This window comes from Salvelinus fontinalis, chromosome 16 (assembly GCF_029448725.1).
Source record: "Salvelinus fontinalis isolate EN_2023a chromosome 16, ASM2944872v1, whole genome shotgun sequence".
Taxonomy (NCBI): domain Eukaryota; kingdom Metazoa; phylum Chordata; class Actinopteri; order Salmoniformes; family Salmonidae; genus Salvelinus; species Salvelinus fontinalis.
In genome coordinates, this window is record NC_074680.1 from 27,013,489 (window position 1) to 27,039,316 (window position 25,828).

Sequence of the window (25,828 nt, forward strand, 5' to 3'; positions counted from 1 at the left end):
TATACAATTAAATTGTGTTAAATATTTTATTTTAGTTGTATTTTAAATATTACACATTAACACACAATTCAGAGTTAAGGCCTAACATACATTGAAATAAGTTTCAATTATTTACAGTACATTTCTAAAGCTTTCCATTTCAGGAACTCTAACAAAACAATCCTCATTTTAAATAACAATAATATCTCACACGTTAGTTTGGAATGTAATACTGTATAAAATAAATTCAAGGGCGAACTATTTTGAATGTTGAGTGATCCAAACTCTTAACGTTCTTCTCATTCTTGAACTCTGCTTTGATGATTTGTGACTTGGGGCTCCCAGTGGACTTCAGCCAATCCTGCATCTGTCTCACCTTGTTGCTTGGACCTTGAAGCTGCCCCTGCACAGTTCCTGCCTCTGTGTTCCGCACCCAGCCGACCAAACCTAGCTTTTTCCCCTCTGCCTGAAAAACACCACCAAATATGGCAGAAGGAGAGGTTATCATTACTCAGGAGTATTTCCTTGAAGAGCCACAAGGTATACATATTTTTTATTCCAGCTCAGCACTACAACCCCTGATGTGTCTCGGCCAGGACCTCCAGGCCAGGGCTGCTTACTCCTGCTAGCATGACTGAGTGACAAAGAAATTAAATGAAGCACACCATACAGCTGAAAACATAAATGAGTAGCTATGAAAGTATGCTTATGTCCAATCTACTGACTGACAGTCAGCCTGCTAATTGACCATGTGTTACTAAGCATAGGTATGAAACATGACTTTCAAATGACAAATAATAATAATAATGGCTTATGTCCTACTGTTGTATTGTATTCTTACCTGAGTGTATTTTCGAAAAAATACACCTTGAACTCTCCCAAATATTTCATAATCTACTGAAATCATCTCTTCAGTAGACATCCCAGCTGTCTTAATGAAAAGCGAAAAAAATATATCAATATTTTTGAAGGGTTCAATTCAAAACAAATGCGAGTAGCTACCTAGATAGCTAGATTGGCCAAACCGTTTTACTTTGTTATACCTATTTATTAATCTCAGACAACCCACACCTAGGGAACATTGCCGGTCTGCCTAGAGACTACCTATTTATTGTAGTTAGCTTTTTGCAGATGTCACTAGGTTACTTACAGCTTCACCAAAACAAGAGACTGACTCAAACAGCATGCTTAGCCATAGCTTTGGGACACACTGTGTACAGACTCCCTATGTTGTGTCCCAAAGCTAGTTTAGCCTCCACTTTCATTACTGTAGCTAACTAACTAGCTTGCTAACCTGTGATCTTCATTTGCCTCTTATCAGTGCAATTAGAACAAGCGCATAATATTGTCATTGTTTGTCATTGTCATTGTATAGCTAGTTTACTAAATCATACCTTAGCTCAGCTTTTTCCAAAATGGTTTGGCAGTTTGGAGATTTTCATTCAGACAGCTATTTTTCGTTACATCCGGTCATTGCTTCCGGATGACAGTACTGCACCAATCAGAAAACGTTAACAAAATACTTTGTTTCTAGGCAACTGATACCAACAAAACAGGTGCTAAGTGTGTGCATGCTGCTACTGCTGTCAACATTTTCCACATTTTGGAGATATTCACAACCTATTTTAAAGAAGATAATTAGTCATGTCTTGGAGTAGCCATTGCTAAGCAGTAGTGAAATGCTGAAAGAGAATCACAAAGAGAAATCTGCCAATTCAAGAGGGAGAGCAGCTGGTGAGTCAATTTATGTAACGTTTAGCTAGCTAAGTCATATAGTTAGCTAACTAGGCCTTATCTTTTCAACAAGTAAAATCAACCCCTAATCAACCATTTCTTTGGGGGTATAATTATGCATCGGTTGCAAATGGCTCCGCATCCTCACCCTGACCCTTTTCTTTTATTGGATAAAGAAGTGATATTGGAAAAACTCCCACCTGTGAAGGACCGCTCAAGAGCTTTGCATCACCCTTTGAAACATCAGACCAGCCTTCGAGAGCAACCGTTTGAGGATCATAGACCAAGGGAAAGGACTGCCATGAATGAATGGCAGCAACAGTATTCCCAAGAGACATTTCATCAATCCAAATATTCCTCCCAAAGCAGAACACATAACTCAGCAAGGAGAAAGTATGTTTACCCTGAAGAACCAGGTGATATTGTGTCTGGGAGGAAAGCAGATGGAGTGGACAAGGCATTTTCACTGAAGCCTGTTTACCATAAAAGAACTTTAATCATAGATAGGTTGAGTAATGACGAGGTAGATTGTAAACCTAATGAGTTTCAAAGACTCCCTCCATATTTTCCCTCACCACCACATGATCATTCAGAGTATGATAGAAGAAGTGGCATAATAAGCCAAAGAAGGCCTGCTGAGGATTCTTCACCATCATTGGAAGATAACACAAACAGCAGAAGGGTTTCTGGGTACAAACGATCAAAGGGAGAGCAGCAGAGGCTGGATTATGAGCGGAGGATGGCAACGAAAATTGAAATGGATAAACTAATACTTCAAGGGAAGCTGTTGAAAACTCAGGAAAAAGTGAGAGAAATGCAGCAGAGGGAGAGAACTGTCTCAGGTGATAACACTAAGAGGGCAGAGAGGCATATTAGGAGACCAGTGGAAAGAGAAAAGGAGTGGATCGAGAGCAAGGTGTCCTCAGCTGAGCAGAGAAGGGAAAAGGAGAGAGTTCACGAGATGGAAAGGAGGGAGAGGTTGATTATGAGGGATAAAAGCCGGGAGGATATTGAGTGGCAGAGAGAGAAAAAAGAAGAGTTCAATAGGGAGAGAAGAGAGAAGAAGAGGGCACTTGCAGAAGAGTGGGAGAGGTTGGAAAGAATGGAAAGGGAAATTGTGAACAAGCCAGAGTGGAGTAGAGACAGGAGGGCTGAGAAGGACCTAGAGCAACAGAGGGAGAAAAATGGAGAGTGGAGCAGGAGGGCTAGAGAAAGGGAGAATGAAAAGGATACAAATTGGGAGAGGGAGAAAAGATTTGAGAGGAATAGGTGGGAGAGGGAGAAAGTGAAAGAGAGAGAACTAAATGGGGAGGTTGAGAAGAAAAGAGACTGGGAGAAGGAGTATAAGTGGGAAAGGTCTTCTAGAGAGAGGTATGTTTCAGCTGATGATAAGAGGCGTGACATATTTCATAGAGGGCTGGATCAGGAGGGACAGCTTAAAACTTCACATAGATCAGTGCCAGGGAGCCGCAGTAGCATCAATTGTAGAAAAATATCTCGAGAAGCTTCCCACACATCACCCTCAGTTCACCGCCAGTCAAGTCGGCTACTGCAAGTGGAACTCAGCCCAGTGGAGAGTGCTGACAATGCTTGCCTCCAGCTCATCCCTTGCAGAATTTGCCACAGAAAATTTGCTGCAGAGAGACTAGAGAAGCACCTTCAGGTCTGTGAAAGGATGCAGCGCTCCAGCCGCAAAGTCTTTGACTCCTCCAAGTACAGGGCCAAGGGAACTGACCTGGAAGAGTTCATGAAAACCAACTCAAGAAGCAAGTCTCCTGAGGTAAGAGTTTTTCCCCAATTTCTTTAATTTGAGGAAATAATGGTATTATATTATCTCGTTTCTCATGCCATTTCTCAACCCTGGTTAATATGATTTTGGCTTGATTTACAGCTAAAGAAGAGCAACTGGAGGCAGAAACACGAGGCATTCATTCGTAATCTGCGCCAAGCCCATGTTCCAGCAACAGGTGCTTTGCAGCCCCAACCACCTATCCAAGACAATGATGATTATGTGACCTGCCCTCACTGTGCCCGCCGATTTGCCCCTGGGCCAGCAGAGCGACATATCCCCAAGTGCCAGAACATCAAGAGTCGCCCTCCACCTCCCCGCCACCGCCGCTGACGAAACCAACTAATTTGCAATGTTTATAAAAAGCATTCAAAACTACATTTTACATTTGAGTCATTTAGCAGACGCTCTTATCCAGAGCGACCTACAATTAGTGTATTCATCTTAAAACAGCTAGGTGGGACAACCATATATCTCAGTTATAATAAGTACATTTTTCCTCAATAAAGTATCTATCAGCAAAGTCATTGCTAGTAGGGGGGGAAAAAGTCAAGAGCGAATGTTAGTTCACAAAAGGCAATTATTTTGTATATAAAATTGTAAAAAATGTGGGGTGGGGGGCTGCTGTGGGATTATTTAATGAACTTTGAGGTAGGGTTTCAGATGTTAAAACTAAAGCCCTGATGAAATTTATGTAGTTTGTTACCTAAAAGCCTCTGCATTAACTTACATTTTTATAGAGCTAAATGTACAGGTATGGCGTTGTGGTTTAGTATGAGAGTATTTAGTTTAAAATAACATTTTGAATTGTAGAGTATAGTTTTTACACTGCCTTTGAAGTGGGGGGGGGAACTAAACTATTTAGATGTCATGCCTAAATTGTAAATACTGTATCAGATACTGCTGAACAAGATTCACAGTCTGCAAAAGGGTTAAAAGAAAATGAAAACCAACGATTGGTGGATTTTGAAGCACAATAAAAAAAAAAATACAAATCTGATTTTGCTTTGTCTATAGTGTTTGGTTCATTTCAGAATTCATCTGACCAAAATGTTTTTTTTTTTACATGAAGCATAAATCAAAGGTGCCTCTATGAATGGTGGAACGTAAGGCCACTGTAACGGTACACCCACTCTATTTTATAATGTTGCATAGGGTAAGCTAAGCCATTGGAAGAAAAAAATATTGCAAAAATGAACACAGTATGTGTGTAATATTTCAACATTAAACAAACTGTATAAAAAGCATAGCCTATTCTTTTTATTTGTGCACAATTCATCACAACACAATTTGGTTTAAGAGTATGCAAAAGCACTAAGGAATAAGGACACTTTTCTCTTGCACTGATAAAGGAAATTCCACCAGTGTTGTGTATTGTATCAATTAACTGCACACCAACCAAGAGTTGCAAGCTGTTGGTAAAGGACACTTAAACACACATACTGTACACACACCACCGAGTAAACAAATACACAATGTGAATATTACACTTTTCACAAATAGTGTCAAAAGGATGAATCAATACTCAAAAACAGGAGGAACACAAAGACAATATAAACCTGAAAAAGCAACAGTTGAGAAAACATTTAATAGAAAAAACAAAATATTACCATTAACTTTACAAAAACGAGCTTTTCTACATTCTAGGAAGAGAACTACTCATGACATTATTTTACAGAAGGAAGATTAACCATAAAATGACCATTTCCTCCACTTAAATACTAGTTTAAACAAATTCAAGGTTATCTTAAGGCAATACAAGTGATTGTCTATATTGAATCAGTAGTTTGAGTTATGTAAAAGTGAACCTCATACACTATTTTTTCCAGATCCAGAATAGCAAGCTGATCATCATATGAAATACACAAGATTGTAAATACTTAAATGTTAACACTAAATATTTATTTGGTAAATTAGAAGTAAGAGAGACAATATATTTGGTATACCTTTGGCTATTTGAAATAGTATTTAGGCTTTTTTTTTTTACAGCATCACATATGAAGAACAGGGCTCAGGGCTTTCGAAAGGAAATTAGCAAAAAATAAGTACTTGAAATACACCCCTTCAAATTAGTGGATTTGGCTATTTCAGCTACACCCAGTGCTGACAGGTGTATAAAGTGTGCAAAGCTGTCATTAAGGCAAAGGGTGGCTACTTTGGAGAATCTCAAATATAATACTGTTTTTGCACAGGGTCACCGCCACTCATTGGATAGGAGAGTTTTTGCTCACGGATTTGCCCCAGCAGATCTGTCCCGATCATGGTTGGAGGCTCCTCCCTGTCCTGCCACAGGCCTGTGATCGGATTGGTGGTTGCTGTTCTTTTCAGTTCCTGATTTGCGCAGGGTCAGATGGTTGATTGCTGTCCAGAGTCTCTCGTTCTCTTTGAGCTGGTCACTTAACTGTTATGAAAGAGAACAACTCTTGATAACACTTGTCTGCATAGCAATGGAGTTGATCGGTCTAGAATAGAGACTCGACTCAGTGTTACTACACAACTTTGCCTACAGGGATCACTACAGGTGCTGGGTTGAATACAGAGAAAATACAGAAACAAAATCAATGAATGTTACATTTATATCTAAGCCAGTGGAGGCTGCTGAGGGGAGAACAGCTCATAATAATGGCTGGAACGGAGTCAATGGAATGGCATACAACAATACCATAGGCATCAAACACATGGAAACCATGTGTTTGATACCATTCCAGCAATTCCGCTCTAGCCATTACCAAGAGCCCGTTCTCCCCAATTAAGGTGCCACCAACCTTCTGTGACCTAGGCCTATTGGCTACATTGAGGTTCTATCAGGCATTAGTGCGCAAGCCTAAACTTTAGGGTCAAACTTTACGTGCACCAAATAGCCTGCACACTGATCGCCAAAAGCTTTTGGGAATGGGCAGAAAAAGTTCATGTCTATCCACTGAGAGAAAAAGGCCAATGTCAGAGTTTAATTCAAAAAGAGATAAGCTGTGAAATGGAGTGTTGAAAATAAATAGAAGGGAGGGGCCAGAAGTTGTTTGGGAAAGATTTGGTGAAGTGGTAAAATACAATTGACTGTACGCTTGTTTATTCCATGTGTAACTGTGTTGTTGGTGTCGCACTGCTTTGCTTCATCTTGGCCAGGTCGCAGTTGTAAATGAGAACTTGTTCTCAACTAGCTTACTTGGTTAAAAAAACAAAACAAAAATTAAGACAATGATAGCAGTGCCTATGTTATATGTGATGATTGTGAGGCGCTACACAAATTCGACAGTCACAAGACGGGACTTCAAATAGGCCTATGGCACATCAAGGGAAGTCGCTCTGGATAAGAGCGTCTGCTAAATGACTTAAATGTAATGTAAATGTAGCCTACGGTTCAGATGGGTTAAATGGAAACTGACTGTAGGTCTGTAACCTCTGTTTTAATATTTCTTGCAGCAAATTGACACACCAAATGTACATTTTGACTCAACAGGAGTGGAGAAATACGATTTATTTATTTCATCATATTGAAGGAATGTGAATGTGCAGTTAGATACCATCTGTAGAGGTGCTATCTATCTTTATCAGAATCATACAAGCTGATTGTATTTCCACCACATAAAATACACATCCAAGCCAAACTGAAATCTTAACAGAAACATGTTTGCTCTGCAAAAGAAGCAGAGATGACAGAAAACTTTACTGATGTCAACTAGATTGAAGCATTCCTTCTACCATTTATGACATGATTCTAGTGAGCAAGTGTTTATTTAGTCTTCTAGGGCAACATATAATGGCAGAAGAGAAGCTGCACGCATCTAATTATAGACAAGTTGACTAACAAATAGCCTACTAAAATGTCGGAAATGATAAGAAACATAATTTACGCAAAAAATAATCCTCCACCCCCTGTCAAAAAAAACGTTATACCTTCTGACTGTAGCCTACAGCGCATTTTTTATATTTGTGGGTTAGGATCAAGTGTGGGGCCATAAAAAAAATTATTTGCAATTGTGAGCAGGGGCAGGTGAACAAACAGCTGACCCGGGTACCACTAGTCTTTAGTGAGTAATGCTTACCTGTACTGTAAAATAAAATGGCAACAACTACAGAGAAACACAGAACAAACAAGCAACTGCACCAGAATACTGTCTCAACTAGCCTTGTGCTGTAACAATGTGTGTAAGGGGTTATCTTGCACATACCTCTGCTACCTCATTGCTTGCTCTGTAGCAAGTTGGTGCCTCCCCTTCTACAGGCTCCTGCCTCCTCCAACCCATTGACCCCGTCACAGCCCATACGAGTGGTCTAAAGAAATAACACTTGGTTAGGTTGAGACATTAGCATGGGGATGTAGTCAGGTGCGTTTGTCATAACCGAGAGGCCTTTCTCAGTGGCGGCAGCAGCCTTCACCTCCTGCAGCTCATCACAGAGCAGTGTGACGCTCTCTGAGAAAGGAGCCAGAGGGCCAGGTATGCAGCCTCTGGAATCGGGATGAACTCTGCATCCTGTAGCTCCTGTTAGGGAGGGACACCAACATTCAGTGGCCATAACCCTCTCTGTTCAGGCTTTTATTATGCTTGTTGTTTTGAGTACAAACCTGGCGCAGCCAGATGGGGCAAGAGCTGTTGCCAGTCTGGTTCGTCAGAGACGTTATGGAGGTCTTGATGTGTCGCTTGTCTGTGTCATCCTCCTTAGTGCCCCCCAATCGCCCTTCATGTAGCCCTGTCTGAGCCTGGCTCACTCTCCAGATCCACAGTGGAGGTAGAGGCCTGGCACAGGCCTTAGTGTGAACCGATAAACACCAGGACACACCATGTGGTCAGTACCACACTGGTATAAAACTATTGACCTGTTCAGATTGTGAATGTAATGATAAAGTAACCAGAGAGACCATGGCCATCTTACTTACCACTGCCAATTAAAAGTCCACTGCTGTTTGAGCAGATAGTTTTAGAGTTGAGAACCTTTTCTGTAAACAGGGAACATAATCAATCTCAACTGTATTTTTCAATAAATTATTAGCTGGTGTTAAAACAGAAGTTAGTGGCTAACCCATGATGAGAATGGTGTGCCAGCCACGACAGAAGAGGTCTGGCACATGGTGGAGGGAGCCTAAAATGGGTTGTGGTAAAGCATTCCCAGGCATCCGTTTCCTGCTTTTCCCCAGGCAAAGATCTGATGGTCTGAAGGGATGAGAGATTAGCCTATATCCTTCCAGAACCTAAACAGGGAATCTACCAGTACTACCGGTATTCTCCATTAGATTGAGTCCTACTTTTGTAGGTCAGAGCAGGACTCCCTGCTAACAGAATAAAGTGAAGAAAAAAACAAGCACCACAACTAAGCTGCATATACACATTAAACAGCATATTCAACAACATGCTGCAACAGAGAATGTTGAAGTTTAGTTGTTTTTCTGACCCTCCGTGGCTGCGATGGTGAAACCATCTGACCCCCCCCCCCCAAAAAAAAACATCTGACCCCCCCCCCACCCCAACAAGAGCTGGATGCCATGGTTCTTCTTGAAGTCCTTCACACCAAGCTGACCATCATTTTTGCAGCCAAAGGTCATCAGCCTGCAAGGTCAGAGTTCAGTCAGAACCATGTCTTGATATAAAATTCTATATACTTTCAATTTGGGATCAGAAAAAAAGGAGGAGTCTGGTAGCTGTCCCGTTGATGGCAGCAGTGTGGGTCTTCCCAGCGGAAATTGGATCTTATACCTGGCCAGCTGCTTGACCAAAGTGAGTGTAGTGGTGTATGGTATCCTCTGGTAGGCCTGATATTGAAGGAAGAAAACTTAAATTCTCCACCATTAATTGCATTATTCCTTATTTTAAAGCAATGAGAAGAGCCTGTGAGTGGATCCTAGTATGTTTAATGTGATGCTGTACCTCTCCAGGAAGGTTTGAGGCCAGAGACTCCAAGGTTGATTGTTGTTCCCAAAGGCCAGGACTTTGCCAGACTGTCAGAAGGTTCCATCAAGGCCACAGAGGAGATAATGGCTCCTTTGGGTATCTCCACCTGTGAAAGCCAGACGATACACAACATTATGCTTCCTATCGATTTTAATGGTGGATTCAAACACATTTTCATTCATTTGTCTGGATGATAAAATTGAGACGTCATTGAGCAGAATTAAATTATATGTTCAAGCTCTCTGCTGGAAACTAGAGGGCAGGATCTTACTTGCATGAGGGAGTTAAAGTCATCCTCACAGTCCAGGCCAAGACTGAGGAAAAGGCCAACTTCATAAATTAATTATGTCCTTCATCATCATAGCTCCATCTACTGGCAAGATAAGGTGGGACAACGGATATGGAGCTTGAGGGAGGCATCGTGGTAGACATACAGTACTGCTGTGTAGCTCAGTATACGCTGTTCTGGTACATACCGTGCTCTCCACAGCCCCAGGAGTAGATATCTCCCCTGTGGGTCAGCACCACCACTTGGTTGTCTGCACAGGACACCTGCCTGACAGGCCACTCCTCAAAGAATTCCAACAGCACTGGCTCTAGCACCTACATGCCCTGCTCGTTCTCCACTCCAATACAGCCGTAGTAGTCAGAACCAAACATGTACATCTAGTCCTCATCTGAAACGAAACAGCAACGGCATGTTGTCAAACTAGACCAAATCTGTCTGAATTGTATATGTGTTGTAAAAAGACAGAAACAGAGCCCTCCCACTGTAAACATCCTATTCTACTGGAGTTGTGCTCCACACAGACAGACTACTCACCAGTGACACAGGCAGTGAAATCAGCTCCACAAGCAACCTGACGGATGGCCTTTCCCTGCAGCCTCTCAACCTTGTGTGGCTGCCGTATGAGGCCTGGGCCCCATGGCCCAGCTGGCCCACCATCTTGGACACTAAAATGAAACCACGACATCAAAAGGGCACATGTTTGCTCAACAAAAAAAACTTTAAAGTGCTCGGGAAAAAAAAATTCTGCTTTGGACTTATAGGAACATGGTACTCACAGCCCAAGTGTGCAGCTCTTTCTCCACGGTAACCACAGCAGTGGGTCTCCCCTGCACACACATGCTGGCCACTGCTTTCACCTTTAAACACATCTGCCACGCTGATCCTCAACACTGGAGCTCCCCAGGGGTGCGTGCTCAGTCCCCTCCTGTACTCCCTGTTCATCCATGACTGCATGGCCAGGCACGACTCCAACACCATCATTAAGTTTACAGACGACAACAGTGGTAGGCCTGATCACCAACAATGACGAGACAGCCTATAGCGAGAAGGTCAGAGACCTAGCCGGGTGGTGCCAGAATAACAACCTATCCCTCAACATAACCAAGACTAAGGAGATGATTGTGGACTACAGGAAAAGGAGGACCGAGCACGCCCCCATTCTCATCGATGGGGCTGTAGTGGAGCAGGTTGAGAGCTTCAAGTTCCATGGTGTCCACATCAACAACAAACTAGAATGGTCCAAACACCAAGACAGTCGTGAAGAGGGCACAACAAAGCCTATTCCCTCTCAGGAAACTAAAAAGATTTGGCATGTGTCCTGAGATCCTCAAAAGGTTCTACAGTTGCAACGTCGAGAACATCCTGACTGGTTGCATCACTGCCTGGTACGGCAATTGCTCAGCCTCTGACCTCAAGGCACTACAGAGGGTAGTGCGTACGGCCCAGTACATCACTGGGGCTAAGCTGCCTGCCATCCAGGACCTCTACACCAGGCAGTGTCAGAGCAAGGCCCTAAAAATTGTCAAAGACCCTAGCCACCCCAGTCATAAACTGTTCTCTGCTACCGCATGGCAAGCGGTACCGGAGTGCCAAGTCTAGGACAAAAAGGCTTCTCAACAGTTTTTACCCCCAAGCCATAAGACTCCTGAACAGGTAATCAAATGGTTACCTGGACTATTTGCATTGTGTGCCCCTCCAACCCCTCTTTTTACACTGCTGCTACTCTCTGTTTATCATATATGCAGTCACTTTAACGATACATTCATGTACATACTACCTCAATTGGGCTGACCAACCAGTGCTCCCGCACATTGGCTGACCGGGCTATCTGCATTATGTCATACAGTATACTCTAGCTATCCATACGGGCCGTCAGACACATGGCACTGCTCGTGGTCACAATTAGCTGTACACTCGCTGCTACCACTTTTCACACCTGCCTCCAAACAGAAGCCATGTCCCTGTGGCAGAGTGAAGAGCCATGGATGGAGCTGACTACAAATACAGCAGGCTTAGGTACACACAGGGAGAGATATGTAGACTATGCCCACAAAGGGACAGAACAACCACACTGCTCTCTGGACTTGATTTGGTTTGAGTATCCAGTCTGCTCACCAAATCTGTTCACTGAATGTAATCAGCTCTGCAGCAACTATAATGACTGTGTGTTAACTTCATTCAGCACTACGTAATTGAGATCTACATGGCCAACATAACACCAAAAAAGCACAGCTCTCCAGGCTAATACTTCAAATGTTATTACACAACTTTATAAGGTTTGTTTTAGTTAGGAAGATATTCAGTGTCTTGAAATCCCTTCAAGAGAAGAATAAAATAGGTCAGAAAAAATAAAATTGTGACCAGACCGAATAAGGACTTTGGTATTCATAACCAACACAACTTACATACAATACAAATATTCAAAGCAGCCCATAGCACAATCATTGAGGAAAGTTTGGACCCAACCCTGGAATTTACCTGTGCAGGATACCAGCCTTATGAATGTGAGCCACTGCAGAGGTAACTTGGTACAGGTACCATATGACAACCTAGGGGAATTTAAGATGTTTTAGATATTAAAAACTGGCAGGGAAAGATGAAGTTGAATGTTCACAATTGTTCTTATCTAGAACAAAGCCAGAGCCATTGTGTGTCTCTAGGTACAATACACCCTTACATCATGTTGTGTTTCACTTTCATACCTCCTCAGTGAAGCGTTTCCCCTTCTGTTGGTTGATTTAATCAAAATGATTTCCTCCTGAAATTGAAAAGATAGTGGACCTTTTCTATTGCTACTGTAACTGCCAGACCATTACAATTGGGACAATCATATTTCAGTTGAATCAATATCATTATCCCGTCATAGAAAGTATCACGTTTAATAAGAACACAGCTTTAATATCCCATGTGTATTTCATACAAATACACCACATTCAAGTGATAAGATGATGCCATATCTCACCATTACAATATTCAAGCTCAATGAGCAGAGTGTCCTTGTCCATGAAATGGTTGAAGTAGGCTGTTGATGTTGTGCTGTAGGATGGAGAGGATGCTGATCTCATCTGTGACATCTTTATGCTCTTTATCTGAAAGGCAGTTCAAGTCCGCCTCCTTCCACACCACCAGAGAGTTGTCCTGTACAGTGATTGACAGGGGACAGACAAAGAGAGGTCAGGATGAGATCAGAAACACTTTCACTTTGAAGGCTACAACAAATAACACCCAAGAGACCTCAGGCAACAAGACTTCACTGCAATTACTTACTCAATTACTTACTCAAAAATGTTTATGTTATTCATTTTCTCCCCCCCCCCCATTGTGCTTCTGCTATTATAAAATTTAATAGAGTAATAATAGGGTATATCCCTAATAATTTACTATACATGGTGTAGGCTCTAATCAAACAAACTGTTCTTTCAGCAAGTAAACAAAGGTTTGACATTTACAAAATGTTGTTTTCCTGCTGGGATCAAATAAATACAAACCATGCCCTTACACTATTACTCTTGAGCAACGTGAATAATAGCAGTTTTGTAAAACAGCTTGGGAATGTAATGGATCTTCAGCTCTCTCGCAAGCCTTTCTTACTGGGGTATGAAAACTAAAGTAGACTGGCCATCTCAGAGGCTACTGGCCAGGTTTGGTGGGAGATTCACACATCATGCAGGAAAAGCTATTGTAGATCACTAATAAAAAAGGCCTAATAGGTCAATACATTTTTTATGCATTTTGCTCTGACAGAACAGAGGTGTGTGTGTGCGTGAATGATAGAAATAGTGCTTGACCTGCTTACCTCTGTCTGCTTCGCCAAATGTAACTTTTCTTCCTTGCCGCTGTATACTGACGTCAATCGCCCACTGGCGAAAGATTCACTGACAGAATATGAATTTAGTGAGGCGAAATGCCTTTTGTTGATGTCACAAGTTTACTGGAGAACTGAGACGAAGTGGAGACTCAGGGTGGATATTCGTATAATAAAAAGCAGTTTTATTCAGAGGTAAAGATATCTGATACAAGCATGCATGGACTCGTTCATTCAGCTCGTAAGGAACCTGCAGACAGAGCGCCCAGATAACAGAGTGCATAGACATTTTATACAACACAGAAAGTAGGTTGAGTCTGGAAGTTCTGGTCCTTTGGTTGGTTCTGGACAGGTTGTTGTCTTCTCAGATTGGTCCTGATGAGCTGGGCGTCATCCTTCTGAGTCTTGTAGCAAAAGTTCTTTGTTACCAAATGTTCAGCTAAGCAGAAGATTTGTGTGTGCGTAGTCAGCCCTCTGTCCTTGGGTATGTGTGTGTGTGTGTGTCTTATTATCTCGTGAAATGCGGACCCAAGCACCCTTTTCTTATCAGTGTTTATGAAAGGTTTACGTCAGCCCTCTGTCCTTGGGTGTGTGTGTGGGTCTCTGTATCTGTTTATAAGTTTGTGAGAAACCCTGTTTAGAAAGAAGTTAGTTATAACAATGTAATAGCAATATGCTTGTGTTATTTTAAATGGTATTTATTACACTTTCATAGTCTTTGAGTGACATTTTGAGTATAATAAGCGGCAAACAACTGTAGGCCTAATAATTGCGAACTATTTACAAATTAATTGCGTAAACAAACTCCTATTCATTTAAAATAACATTGAGAGAGTAGAATGTACAGAGAACTGCTATACATTGTATCAGTAAAAGCGATCTGTAATGAATACTCAAGGACAAAAAGGTGTAGATTCACGAGCAGAGCGCGGCAGGTGTTTATTTCGCCTTCGCAGAATGCAGGAATCGTGGTCACAGGCAGGCAAAGGTCATACACAGGTAGGCAAACACTGAGTGAATCAAAACTAGGACTGAAGGCTATACCTGGTTCTCACAAACGCGCTACGAAAAGGCTTAGTAGAGTCAAAACGAACAATACCTCACAAAGGCACAAACAGAATGATCTGAACTAAATAAGGAGCTGATGAGACCAGGTGAGTAACTAACTCAGGTGAAATCAATGAACAAAAATGAAAGACAGGGCTACGTTCAAGAACACAACAATACAGAACACAAGGTTGACCAAGAAAATACATACAGAACCTTACATCATCATAGTTACGACTGCTTCAAAAAAATTATCCCACAGCAATAGTGTGCAACAATGTTGTTGATTTGCTAGTTACCAAGTTACTTGCAAATATTTTGGCCTGGTCTTTCGAAACCTTTGGACGTTGTTAATGCGCAGTAATACAATAACCATCTCTCCTGATCTCTGATAGTAATGTATACAGAAAAGAAGATACCTACTATCTCCAGTTTAAATACCCACTTTACAAAATTTACATTTTGGAAGCTGACAGTACCGCTCAAGGAGTCCATCTTTTTCATTTCTATGCATTCACTAAAGACCCGGAAACACTCAAGTTACTAGTGCTTAGATCTGAATGGTGGCGCAAAGTCTGTGAGCAGAAGCAAACTTCATAAATCTTTATTTAGACTGCGTTTCTGACCCGGAAACACTCAAGTTACTAGTTCTTAGATCTGAATGGTGGCGCAGCGCAAAGTCTGTGAGCAGAAGCAAACTTCATAAATCTTTATTTAGACTGCGTTTCTGTAGATCTCAGGGCGCATTAATACCCAACAAAATCGAACTGCACTGTCCAATTTACAGTAGCTATTACAGTGAAAGAATACCATGCTATTCAAACAATAGCATGGTATTCTTTCACTGTAATAGCTAATGTAAATTGGACAGTGCAGAGTGCACGGTTATGAAAATGTATTAATAAACCAATTAAACACATTTGGGCAGTCTTGATGCAACATTTTGAACAGAAATGCAATGGTTCATTGGATCAGTCTAAAACGTTGCCCATACACTGCTGCCAGCTAGTGGCCAAAATCTAAATGCCTGGGGTGGAGCAATATATTATGGCCTTTCTCTTGCATTTCAAAGATTTATTTTTATTTAATTTTACCTTTATTTAACTAGGCAAGTCAGTTAAGAACAAATTCTTATTTTCAATGACGGCCTAGGAACAGTGGGTTAACTGCCTTGTTCAGGGCCAGAACGACAGATTTATACCGTGTCAGCTCGAGGATTCAATCTTGCAACCTTTCAGTCATGGGTGAGCTCACCATTTATCGAAATATTTGAGTAAAACACTTTCTAGAAAACGAAAGTAATCCAAAGATGGGTAGTTTCTGCACGCAGCCATGCTTTATTTTCTCACAGAAACCAAAGATAATAAGAGAAGACAAGATGAGTTTGGTCTGTTTATAGTATGCATGTTGAAGGGGGGGTGTCGTCTACAATTGTTCACATTCCACCATTCAATTCCGGAAGTTCTCAAAAGAATTTGTGAACCCTTACTCACCACATTTTGTTATAACATCTTTGGAAGTAAACCATACAAAAACAACACTAGACAATATGGAACACAAAGCTTTTACTATGTCATCCTGGAATATACAAGGTCTGAGGTCATCTGCCTTTGGCCTAAAGAGCAGGAACACAGACTTCATCAAAGAAATTGGAAATACAGACATTGCCATCCTACAAGATACATGGTTTAAAGAAGACGGACCCACTGTTTGCCATCTAGGCTACAGGAAGCTGGTAGTCCCCATCCACCGAACTACCAGGTGTGAAACAGGGAAGAGACTCAGGCGGTATGCTAATTTGGTATAGAGCAGACTGTCACGTTCTGACCTTTATTTTCCCTTGTTTTGTCTTTATTTAGTATGGTCAGGGCGTGAGTTGGGGTGGGCAGTCTATGTTATTTGTTTATATGTTTAGGTTTGTTCATTTAACCTGATATGGTTCTCAATCAGAGGCAGGTGTTTTGCATTGTCTCTAATTGGGAGCCATATTTAGGTTGCCTGTTTTCACTGTTGGTTTGTGGGTGTTTGTCTTCCGTGTCAGTGTTTGTCGCCACACGGTACTGTTTCGGTTCGCTCACATTTGTTATTTTGTTATTTGTGTAGTGTTCAGTTTATATTATTAAAACATGGACACTTACCACTCTGCGTATTGGTCTTCCGATCCTTCTCGCCTCTCCTCGTCAGATGAGGAGGAAGAGATAGACAGCCGTTACAGAAACACCCACCAACCAAGGACCAAACAGAGTGGTAAAGGAGAGCAGCAGCAGCGGCAGAAGGCACAGGACTCATGGACTTGGGAGGAGATTCTGGACGGCAAGGGACCCTGGTCTCAGCCAGGGGAATATCGCCGTCCCAAAGCAGAGTTGGAGGCAGCGAAGGCAGAGAGGCGCCGGTATGAGGAGGCAGCGCGGCGACGCGGTTGGAAGCCCGAGAGTCAGCCCCAAAAATTTGGGGAGTGTGGCTAAGCCAGGTAGGAGACCTGAGCCAACTCCCCGTGCTTACCGTGGAGTGAGAGGGCGTCGTACTGCCGGTCTGCCCAGCGCCGTCTGAGCTGCCCGTCTGCCCAGCGCCATCTGAGCTGCCCGTCTGCCCTGCGCCGTCTGAGCTGCCCGTCTGCCCAGCGCCGTCTGAGCTGCCCGTCTGCCCAGCGCCGTCTGAGCGGCCCGTCTGCCCTGCCCAGCGCCGTCTGAGCTGCCCATCTGCCCAGCGCCGTCTGAGCTGCCCGTCTGCCCTGCCCAGCGCCGTTTGAGCTGCCCGTCTGCGCAGCGCCGTCTGAGCTGCCCGTCTGTCCAGCGCCATCTGAGCTGTCCGTCAGTCAGGAGCCGCCAGAGCCGTCAGGGGCATGCACTAATCTGTGGCAACCTAAATGTCATAAATGGACAAGAACCTGACACCCTTAGCACACAATGGGACAAAAACCTACCTGGAGGGGACAGCATTCTCTCCCCCATATGCCACCCTAGGCACAACTATTTATTTATTTTTATTTAACCTTTATTTAACCGGGTAGGCCAGTTGAGAACAAGTTGTCATTTACAACTGCGACCTGGCCAAGATAAAGCAAAGCAGTGCGACAAAAACAACAACACAGAGTTACACATAAACAAACAAAATAATGAAAATGTAGCATTAATACTGGAGTGACAGATGTGCAGATGATGATGTGCAAGTAGAGATACTAGGGTGCAAAGATTCTGGAGATTCTGGACGGCAAGGGACCCTGGTCTCAGCCAGGGGAATATCGCCGTCCCAAAGCAGAGTTGGAGGCAGCGAAGGCAGAGAGGCGCCGGTATGAGGAGGCAGCGCGGCGACGCGGTTGGAAGCCCGAGAGTCAGCCCCAAAAATTTGGGGAGTGTGGCTAAGCCAGGTAGGAGACCTGAGCCAACTCCCCGTGCTTACCGTGGAGTGAGAGGGCGTCGTACTGCCGGTCTGCCCAGCGCCGTCTGAGCTGCCCGTCTGCCCAGCGCCATCTGAGCTGCCCGTCTGCCCTGCGCCGTTTGAGCTGCCCGTCTGCCCAGCGCCGTCTGAGCTGCCCGTCTGCCCAGCGTCGTCTGAGCTGCCCGTCTGCCCAGCGCCGTCTGAGCGGCCCGTCTGCCCTGCCCAGCGCCGTCTGAGCTGCCCATCTGCCCAGCGCCGTCTGAGCTGCCCGTCTGCCCTGCCCAGCGCCGTCTGAGCTGCCCGTCTGCGCAGCGCCGTCTGAGCTGCCCGTCTGTCCAGCGCCATCTGAGCTGTCCGTCAGTCAGGAGCCGCCAGAGCCGTCAGGGGCATGCACTAATCTGTGGCAACCTAAATGTCATAAATGGACAAGAACCTGACACCCTTAGCACACAATGGGACAAAAACCTACCTGGAGGGGACAGCATTCTCTCCCCCAGCATTCTCGCCACCCTAGGCACAACTATTTATTTATTTTTATTTAACCTTTATTTAACCGGGTAGGCCAGTTGAGAACAAGTTGTCATTTACAACTGCGACCTGGCCAAGATAAAGCAAAGCAGTGCGACAAAAACAACAACACAGAGTTACACATAAACAAACAAAATAATGAAAATGTAGCATTAATACTGGAGTGACAGATGTGCAGATGATGATGTGCAAGTAGAGATACTAGGGTGCAAAAGAGCAAGAGGGTAAGTAATAATATGGGGGATGAGGTAGTCGTGTGTGCTATTTACAAATTGGCTGTGTACAGGTACAGTGATCTTTAAGCTGCTCAGACAGCTGATGCTTAAAGTTAGAGAGGGAAATATAAGACTCCAGCTCAGAGATGTTTGCAATTCGTTCCAGTCATTGACAGCAGAGAACTGGAAGGAAAGGCGGCCAAAGTAAGTGTTGGCTTTGGGGATGACCAACTATGACAACATAACCAACAAAAACGAGTCACAACTCCTGCAGCTCTGTCGCACGCTGGGTATGTACAGAGTCAAAGGTAGGCTTCGAGGGAACTCCTATGGTAGCTACACATACAGCTCATCTCTTGGCAGAAATACTGTAGACTACTTTATCACTGACCTCAACCCAATCACAGAAAAATCACACTACTTGAACAGAGCTTTGCTCTGAGGCATCAAAGCTAAAGGAGCTGAATAATATTAAGAAAAAACAATTGGGCATCAACAAATTCAATCCCTTCTAGACAATTACCTGGACAAAGCGTTTCACTGTAATAGTGAAGGTGTAAACCTGTCAGTAGAAAACCTAAACAGTATATTCTCTCAGCTTCCCTATCAGATCCCCAAAAAATCAAACAGAAAACTGAAGAAAATGAACAACAATGACAAATGGTTTGATGAAGAATGCAAAAACCTAAGAAAGAAATTGAAAAACCTGCCCAACCAAAAGCATAGGGACCCACAAAACCTGAGTCTATGCCTTCACTGTGGTGAATCACTAAAACAATACAGAAATACACTACGGAAAAAGAAGGAACAGCACGTCAGAAATCAGCTCAATGTAATTGAAGAATCCATAGACTCTAACCACTTTTGGAAAAATTGGAAAACACTAAACAACACAAAGAATTATCTATCCAAAATGGAGATGTATGGGCAAACCAGTTTTCCAATCTTTTTGGCTCTATAACAAAGAACAAACAGCAAAAACATATACATGATCAAATACAAATCTTAGAATCAACTATTAAGGACTACCAGAACCCACTGGATTCTCCAATGACCTTGAATGAACTACAGGACAAAATAAAAACCCTCCAACCCAAAAAGGCCTGTGGTATTGATGGTATCCTCAATGAAATGATAAAATATACAGACAACAAATTCCAATTGGTTATACTAAAACTCTTTAACATCATCCTTACCTCTGGCATATTCCCCAACATTTAGAACCAAGGACTGATCACCCCAATCCACAAAAGTGGAGAAAATTTGACCCCAACAACTACCGTGGGATATGTGTCAACAGCAACCTCGGGAAAATCCTCTGCATTATCATTAACAGCAAACTTGTACATTTCCTAAGTGAAAACAATGTACTGAGCAAATGTCAAATTGGCTTTTTACCAAATTATCATACGATAGACCACGTATTCACCCTGCACACCCTAATTGACAAACAAACAAACAAATATGTTCCGGTCAGCCTCAGAGAACAACATCGACCTATACGCTGACTCGGTGAGTGTGTTTATAAAGAAGTGCATTGGAGATGTTGAACCCACTGTGACTATTTAAACCTACCCTAACCAGAAACCGTGGATGGATGGCGGCATTCACGCAAAACTGAAAGCGCTCCACCGCATTTAACCATGGAAAGAGGTCTGGTGATATGGCTGAATATAAACAATGTAGTTATTCCCTCCACAAGGCAATCAAACAAGCGAAATGCCAGTACAGGGACAAGTTGGAGTCGCAATTCAACAGCTCAGACACGAGACGTATGTGGCAGGTGTAACAGTATAACTTTACGTCGTCCCCTCGCCCCGACACGGGCGCGAACCAGGGAACCTCTGCACACATCAACAACAGTCACCCACGAAGCAGCGTTACCCATCGCTCCACAAAAGCCGCGGCCCTTGCAGAGCAAGGGGCAACCCTACTTAAAGTCTCAGAGCAAGTGACGTAACTGATTGAATTGCTACTAGCGCGTACCCGCTAACTAGCTAGCCATTTCACATCCGTTACACTCACCCCCCTTTCAACCTCCTTCTTTTCCGCAGCAACCAGTGATCCGGGTCACGGCACCAATGTAACAGTATAACTTTACGTCGTCCCCTCGCCCCGACACGGGCGCGAACCAGGGAACCTCTGCACACATCAACAACAGTCACCCACGAAGCAGCGTTACCCATCGCTCCACAAAAGCCGCGGCCCTTGCAGAGCAAGGGGCAACCTTACTTAAAGTCTCAGAGCAAGTGACGTAACTGATTGAAATGCTACTAGCGCGTACCCGCTAACTAGCTAGCCATTTCACATCCGTTACACAGGGTCTACAGGAAATCACGGACTACAAAAGGAAAACCAGCCACGTCACGGACACCAACGTCATGCTTCCAGACAAACTAAACACCTTCTTTTCCCGCTTTGAGGATAATACAGTGCCACCGTCACGGCCCGTTAACAGGGACTGTGCCCCACCCCCTCTCCTTCTTTGTGGCTGACGTGAGTAAAACATTTAAACGTGTTAACCCTCGCAAGGCTGCTGGCCCAGACGGCATCCCTAGCCGCGTCCTCAGAGCATGCGCAGACCAGCTGGCTGGTGTGTTTACAGACATATTCAATCGCTCCCTATCCCAGTCTATTGTCCCCAGATGCTTCAAGATGGCTACCATTGTTGCTGTACCCAAGAAGGCAAAGATAACTGAACTAAATGACTACCGCCCCATAGCACTCACTTCTGTCATCATGAAGTGCTTTGAGAGACTAGTCAAGGATCATATCACCTTCCCTTTACCGGCCAAGGTAGACCCACTTCAGTTTGCATACCGCCCCAAGAAGTCCACAGACGACGCAATCGCCATCACACTGCACACTGCCCTATCCCATCTGGACAAAAGGAATACCTATGTAAGAATGCTGTTCATTGACTACAGCTCAGCATTCAACACCATTGTACCCTTCAAGCTCATCATAAAGCTAGAGGCCCTGGGTCTCAACCCCACCCTGTGCAATTGGGTCCTGGACTTTCTGACGGGCCGCTCCCAGGTGGTGAAGGTAGGAAACAACATCTCCACTTCACTGACCCTCAACACTGGGGCTCCACAAGGGTGCATGCTTAGCCCCCTCATGTACTCCCTGTTCACCCACGACTGCGTGGCCATGCACGCCTCCAACTCAATCATCAAGTTTGCAGACGATACAACAGTAGTGGGCTTGATTACCAACAACGATGAGACAGCCTACAGGGAGGAGGTGAGGGTACCTGGAGTGTGGTGTCAGGAAAACAACCTCTCACTCAACGTCAACAAAACAAAGGAGATGATCGTGGACTTCAGGAAACAGCAGAGGGAGCGACCCCCCTATCCATAATGAAGGGATATCAGTGGAGAAGGTGGAACGTTTTAAGTTCCTCGGTGTACACATCACAGACAAACTGAAATGGTCCACCCACACAGACAGTGTGGTGAAGAAGGCGCAACAGCGCCTCTTCAACCTTAGGAGGCTGAAGACATTTGGCTTGTCACCCAAAACCCTGACAAACTTTTACAGATGCACAATTGAGAGCATCCTGTCAGACTGTATCACAGCCTGGTACGGCAACTGCACCACCCTCAACCGCAAGGCTCTCCAGAGGGTGGTGCAGTCTGCACAACGCATCACCAGGGGCAAACTACCTGCCCTCCATGACACCTACAGCACCCGATGTCACAGAAAGGCCAAAAAGATCATCAAGGACATCAACCACCTGAGCCACTGGCTGTTCAAACCGCTACCATCCAGAAGACGAGGTCAGTACAGGTGCATCAAAGCTGGGACCGAGAGACTGAAAAACAGCTTCTATCTCAAGGCCATCAGACTGCTAAATGGCAATCACTAACTCAGAGAGGCTGCTGCCTACATTGAGACTCAATCACTGGCCACTTTAATAAATGGATCACTAGTCACTTTATACAATGCCACTCTAAATAATGCCACTTAAATAATGTTTACATATCTTACATTACTCATATCACATGTATATACTATATTTTATACCATCTATTGCACCTTGCCTATGCCGCTCGGCCATCGCTCATCCATATACATACATGTACATATTTTCATTCACCCCTTTACATATGTGTGTATTAGGTAGTTGTTGGGGAATTATTAGATTACCTGTTAGATATTATTGCACTGTCGGAACTAGAAGCACGAGCATTTTGCTACACTCGCATTAACATCTGCTAACCATGTGTATGTGACAAATACAATGTGATATGTTTTCCCATACCGTACCTTTGAAGCGCCCCAAAAACTTTGGAGCACTAGTGGGTGCATGGTATTGTTGTTTCTGGCTCATTGACATATTTTGAGTCGTGCCTTGTAAGAGGTTATATTTGTTGCACCCATTAATGAAAATGCTGTACTTATTTAACTCCTATGTGGTTATAGTGCCCCATCAATTTAAAATGTATAGGAGACAGATTGGAGGCAGCAAGTCTTAAACCTAAAATGGTTGAGCATTTTGCCATGTCCTTTTGGTCTGTTTTTCACTGCCAGTTTGGAAGCCTTTGTTATGGCCTCTAGAAGTGCAAGTGATATAAAACACCAAATATTCATTAATATGCTTTAATGTTTGTAAACATTTGACCTAGCAGCCAACCTGCTTGCAACAATCACTTGTAATTACAATAAAATACTGTGGAATACAAACCTCTCCCATCAATGGATTTCATTCATCCATTTCGATTACGGTAGCGTTTACTTTTTTTTTTACAGTACGGTATTGTACTGTGTGTCATTATACAGTACTTGCTTTGATACTGTATTTATATTACAGTAGGTGTGTTTTAATATGAAATATAGAATTTTACTTGCCACCGAGCTGCCTTGCCACCATGATCCCTTACTGTCAAAATCACAGTAACCCCTTTCTACGATCACTGTATCTCTGAAGTCAATCCTGTCATTGCGCAAATAGACACGCACACGCACACACACACACACACACACAAACAAGCACACACACTATATTGACACAGTTCAATGTTTGAACAAACTCAACAGAGAGATACGACCATCCCCACTGACTGGAACATTTTTAACAAGGCAGACAATTCAATGGAGAATTACGAGAAATATACCGAAAATGGGTTCGACACAGATGAAGCTCCCTTCTATCATAGCCAAGACCAGAAACCAGGTACCGTAAACAAATACATTTTTCTAGTATAAACTAATAGGATTTAGATATTAAGTCAATGTGTTAACCTTTTTCTTCAGCATATTGCGACTGTACATTTTTGTTATAGTATGTTTTTGAATTGGCTTTAGAAAAGCTCTTTGAGACAATGTGGCCTTTGACACTGCCCACCCCCAAAGTGTAACCCTGATCCAGTTTGTGCAAATCATACATTTTAGTAAGCTGTCTAGAATGTTTCACTGAAATCGTTCAGTGAAAACATTACTATTTTGTGGACTGTTTATAACTTGTTTATAACCTCTACACTCTGATACTGATGGAAATGATCCCTTTCAGTATCCACATTCACGGTAAGAGATGGGCCCAGTTTTCCGCATTACCGATTGGTTACAATATGTTTGGGGCCACTTGGTGCTCTTCTACTGGTTGTTGCCATTGTCCTGGGAGTATACTGTGAGTATAACCATGTCCAAAGATAAGACTCAACACTAAGTATAGTAATCTCTCACTCTTAATGTACATGTCAATGCAGCATGCATGTCCTGTTGTTTACATAGAAAAAACGTAAACATACTACTTTGTTCATGAAAGGTGTTTTTTCTCCCTAGTGATATTGGGTTCCTCTTTGATCCCCAAAGGTAATAAAGTCAGTGAGAGTCATCTTCCACTATATCAGAATTTAACACAGATCAGCAGTGAGCTGGAGCAACTCAGAGCCTCCCAGAACAATGTGATTCATGCTAAAGAGGAGGCCCAGAGAAAGTTACACAGAGAGCTCACTAGCCTCCACCAACTAGAGATAGCATTACAGCAACAGACGACCAGCAGCGATAACTTTCAGGCGCAGATTGAGAGCCTTCGCAAGGACAAGACGCAGCTGCAGTCCCAAATATCTTCGCTTGGTGAGATAACTTTTTGTGAGACACCCAATTTAGGATTTGATCTACTGACCAGTAAAAAAACAAACATCCAATGTGTCTTTACAGAGCTAAGCTGTGGCCTATGTTTGCCAGGATGGGATCTGCTAAACTCAACATGTTACTACTTTGCCATTTCTGATGCCAAAGAGTCTAGAAGCTGGGGAGAGGCCAGAAAAGAATGTTTAAGTTATGGAGCTGACCTAGTTGTGGTAGATAGCTGGGAGAAGCAGGTAAGACATGGACCGTCAGTGCGGATCTTGCTCCTGTAACTGGGAGCGTGATGTTTATTATCCTATTTTGTGTGACTCTGAGGGCATTGTAGTGGGAAAGTGAGTACTGTTCCAAACTTGGCATTATTAATAATTTAACCAACCTAGTTCAACAGCTTGTTTGTGCATGACTCTCTCTCTTTCTCTGTGTTTGTTTGTGTGTGTGTGTCTGCTCAGGATTTTATCAATAAGGCAATACAAGCATTAAGATACAGCTCAGGATCCTGGCACCTAACAGGGTTCTGGATTGGACTGAAGGAGGAAGAGGATAAAGAGGGAACCTGGGCATGGCTTGATGGGACTGAACTGACTCAGGGGTAAGAGGTGCACAAGTTATTGGAATTGGTTCGTTTAGTAGCTAGTATTAACATTAACTATTACTACTGTCCTATTACCTATTAATTAATATCAGAGCCATGTAGACTCTGATTAACATAAGTTTAACCTATCTGCTGTGGCATGGTATGGATAGACAAATTGTCTAAAAATGAACCTTGACCTTTGTTCAAGATACTGGGCAGATGGGGAGCCTAACGACGATATGAATAACGAGGACTGTGCAGCCATTTACTCCAAAAACCATCCCAAGACGACTTGGGATGCCATGAAGACTTGGAACGATGCCCCATGTAGATATGCACTGAAATGGATATGTGAAATGAAAGCAAAGGAAGTTCAGGAATTAAAGTTGTAATAATTTGTCTCATGAGTGTTGTCATATGCAAAGACACTACATGTTAAAAGAAAATGTTTATAACAAAAGTAAATTAAAATTGGGCAATTATAATACATCACTGGTTGTTTGAGGATC

The 25,828-nt window shown here is 43.2% G+C and overlaps 3 protein-coding genes and 1 pseudogene across 5 annotated transcripts; 2 read left to right on the top strand and 2 right to left on the bottom strand.

Annotated features, from left to right (window-relative positions):
• Positions 1 to 7: 7 nt before the first annotated feature.
• On the bottom strand, positions 8 to 1,462 carry acyp1 (acylphosphatase 1, erythrocyte (common) type). Of its 2 annotated transcripts, none has more exons than XM_055864866.1 (3): positions 1,374 to 1,462; positions 821 to 910; positions 8 to 445 (listed from the first exon to the last, which is right to left on the bottom strand). In XM_055864866.1, exons 2-3 carry the CDS (start codon positions 899 to 901, stop codon positions 227 to 229), a joined length of 300 nt encoding a protein of 99 aa, XP_055720841.1. In that variant the 5' UTR covers positions 902 to 910; positions 1,374 to 1,462; the 3' UTR covers positions 8 to 226. The 2 variants fall into 2 exon arrangements, with proteins under 2 accessions (XP_055720841.1, XP_055720842.1); XM_055864867.1 differs by having other exon boundaries at positions 821 to 906; positions 1,374 to 1,459.
• Positions 1,392 to 4,502, top strand: zc2hc1c (zinc finger, C2HC-type containing 1C). 2 transcript variants are annotated; one of them, XM_055864861.1, is made up of 3 exons: positions 1,392 to 1,713; positions 1,890 to 3,493; positions 3,605 to 4,502. In XM_055864861.1, exons 1-3 carry the CDS (start codon positions 1,659 to 1,661, stop codon positions 3,833 to 3,835), a joined length of 1,890 nt encoding a protein of 629 aa, XP_055720836.1. In that variant the 5' UTR covers positions 1,392 to 1,658; the 3' UTR covers positions 3,836 to 4,502. The 2 variants fall into 2 exon arrangements, with proteins under 2 accessions (XP_055720836.1, XP_055720835.1); XM_055864860.1 differs by having other exon boundaries at positions 1,392 to 3,493.
• Positions 4,503 to 5,169: 667 nt separating this feature from the next.
• LOC129813350 (serine/threonine-protein kinase Nek9-like) lies at positions 5,170 to 13,601 on the bottom strand (annotated as a pseudogene).
• Positions 13,602 to 23,656: 10,055 nt separating this feature from the next.
• On the top strand, positions 23,657 to 25,811 carry LOC129812899 (asialoglycoprotein receptor 1-like). The gene is made up of 6 exons (XM_055864869.1): positions 23,657 to 23,828; positions 24,165 to 24,281; positions 24,467 to 24,730; positions 24,815 to 24,978; positions 25,195 to 25,334; positions 25,528 to 25,811. Exons 1-6 carry the CDS (start codon positions 23,672 to 23,674, stop codon positions 25,709 to 25,711), a joined length of 1,026 nt encoding a protein of 341 aa, XP_055720844.1. The 5' UTR covers positions 23,657 to 23,671; the 3' UTR covers positions 25,712 to 25,811.
• Positions 25,812 to 25,828: the final 17 nt, after the last annotated feature.

Coding starts and splice junctions, on each gene's coding strand:
- acyp1 (XM_055864866.1), bottom strand. CDS start 901: ATGTCTACTGAAGAGATGATTTCAGTAGATTATGAAATATTTGGGAGA. Junction 446..820: donor TTTTTCGAAAATACACTCAG/GTAAGAATACAA, acceptor GGTGTTTTTCAG/GCAGAGGGGAAAAAGCTAGG.
- LOC129812899 (XM_055864869.1), top strand. CDS start 23,672: ATGTTTGAACAAACTCAACAGAGAGATACGACCATCCCCACTGACTGG. Junction 24,979..25,194: donor TAGATAGCTGGGAGAAGCAG/GTAAGACATGGA, acceptor GTGTCTGCTCAG/GATTTTATCAATAAGGCAAT. Junction 25,335..25,527: donor GGGACTGAACTGACTCAGGG/GTAAGAGGTGCA, acceptor CCTTTGTTCAAG/ATACTGGGCAGATGGGGAGC.
- zc2hc1c (XM_055864860.1), top strand. CDS start 1,829: ATGCATCGGTTGCAAATGGCTCCGCATCCTCACCCTGACCCTTTTCTT. Junction 3,494..3,604: donor CAAGAAGCAAGTCTCCTGAG/GTAAGAGTTTTT, acceptor CTTGATTTACAG/CTAAAGAAGAGCAACTGGAG.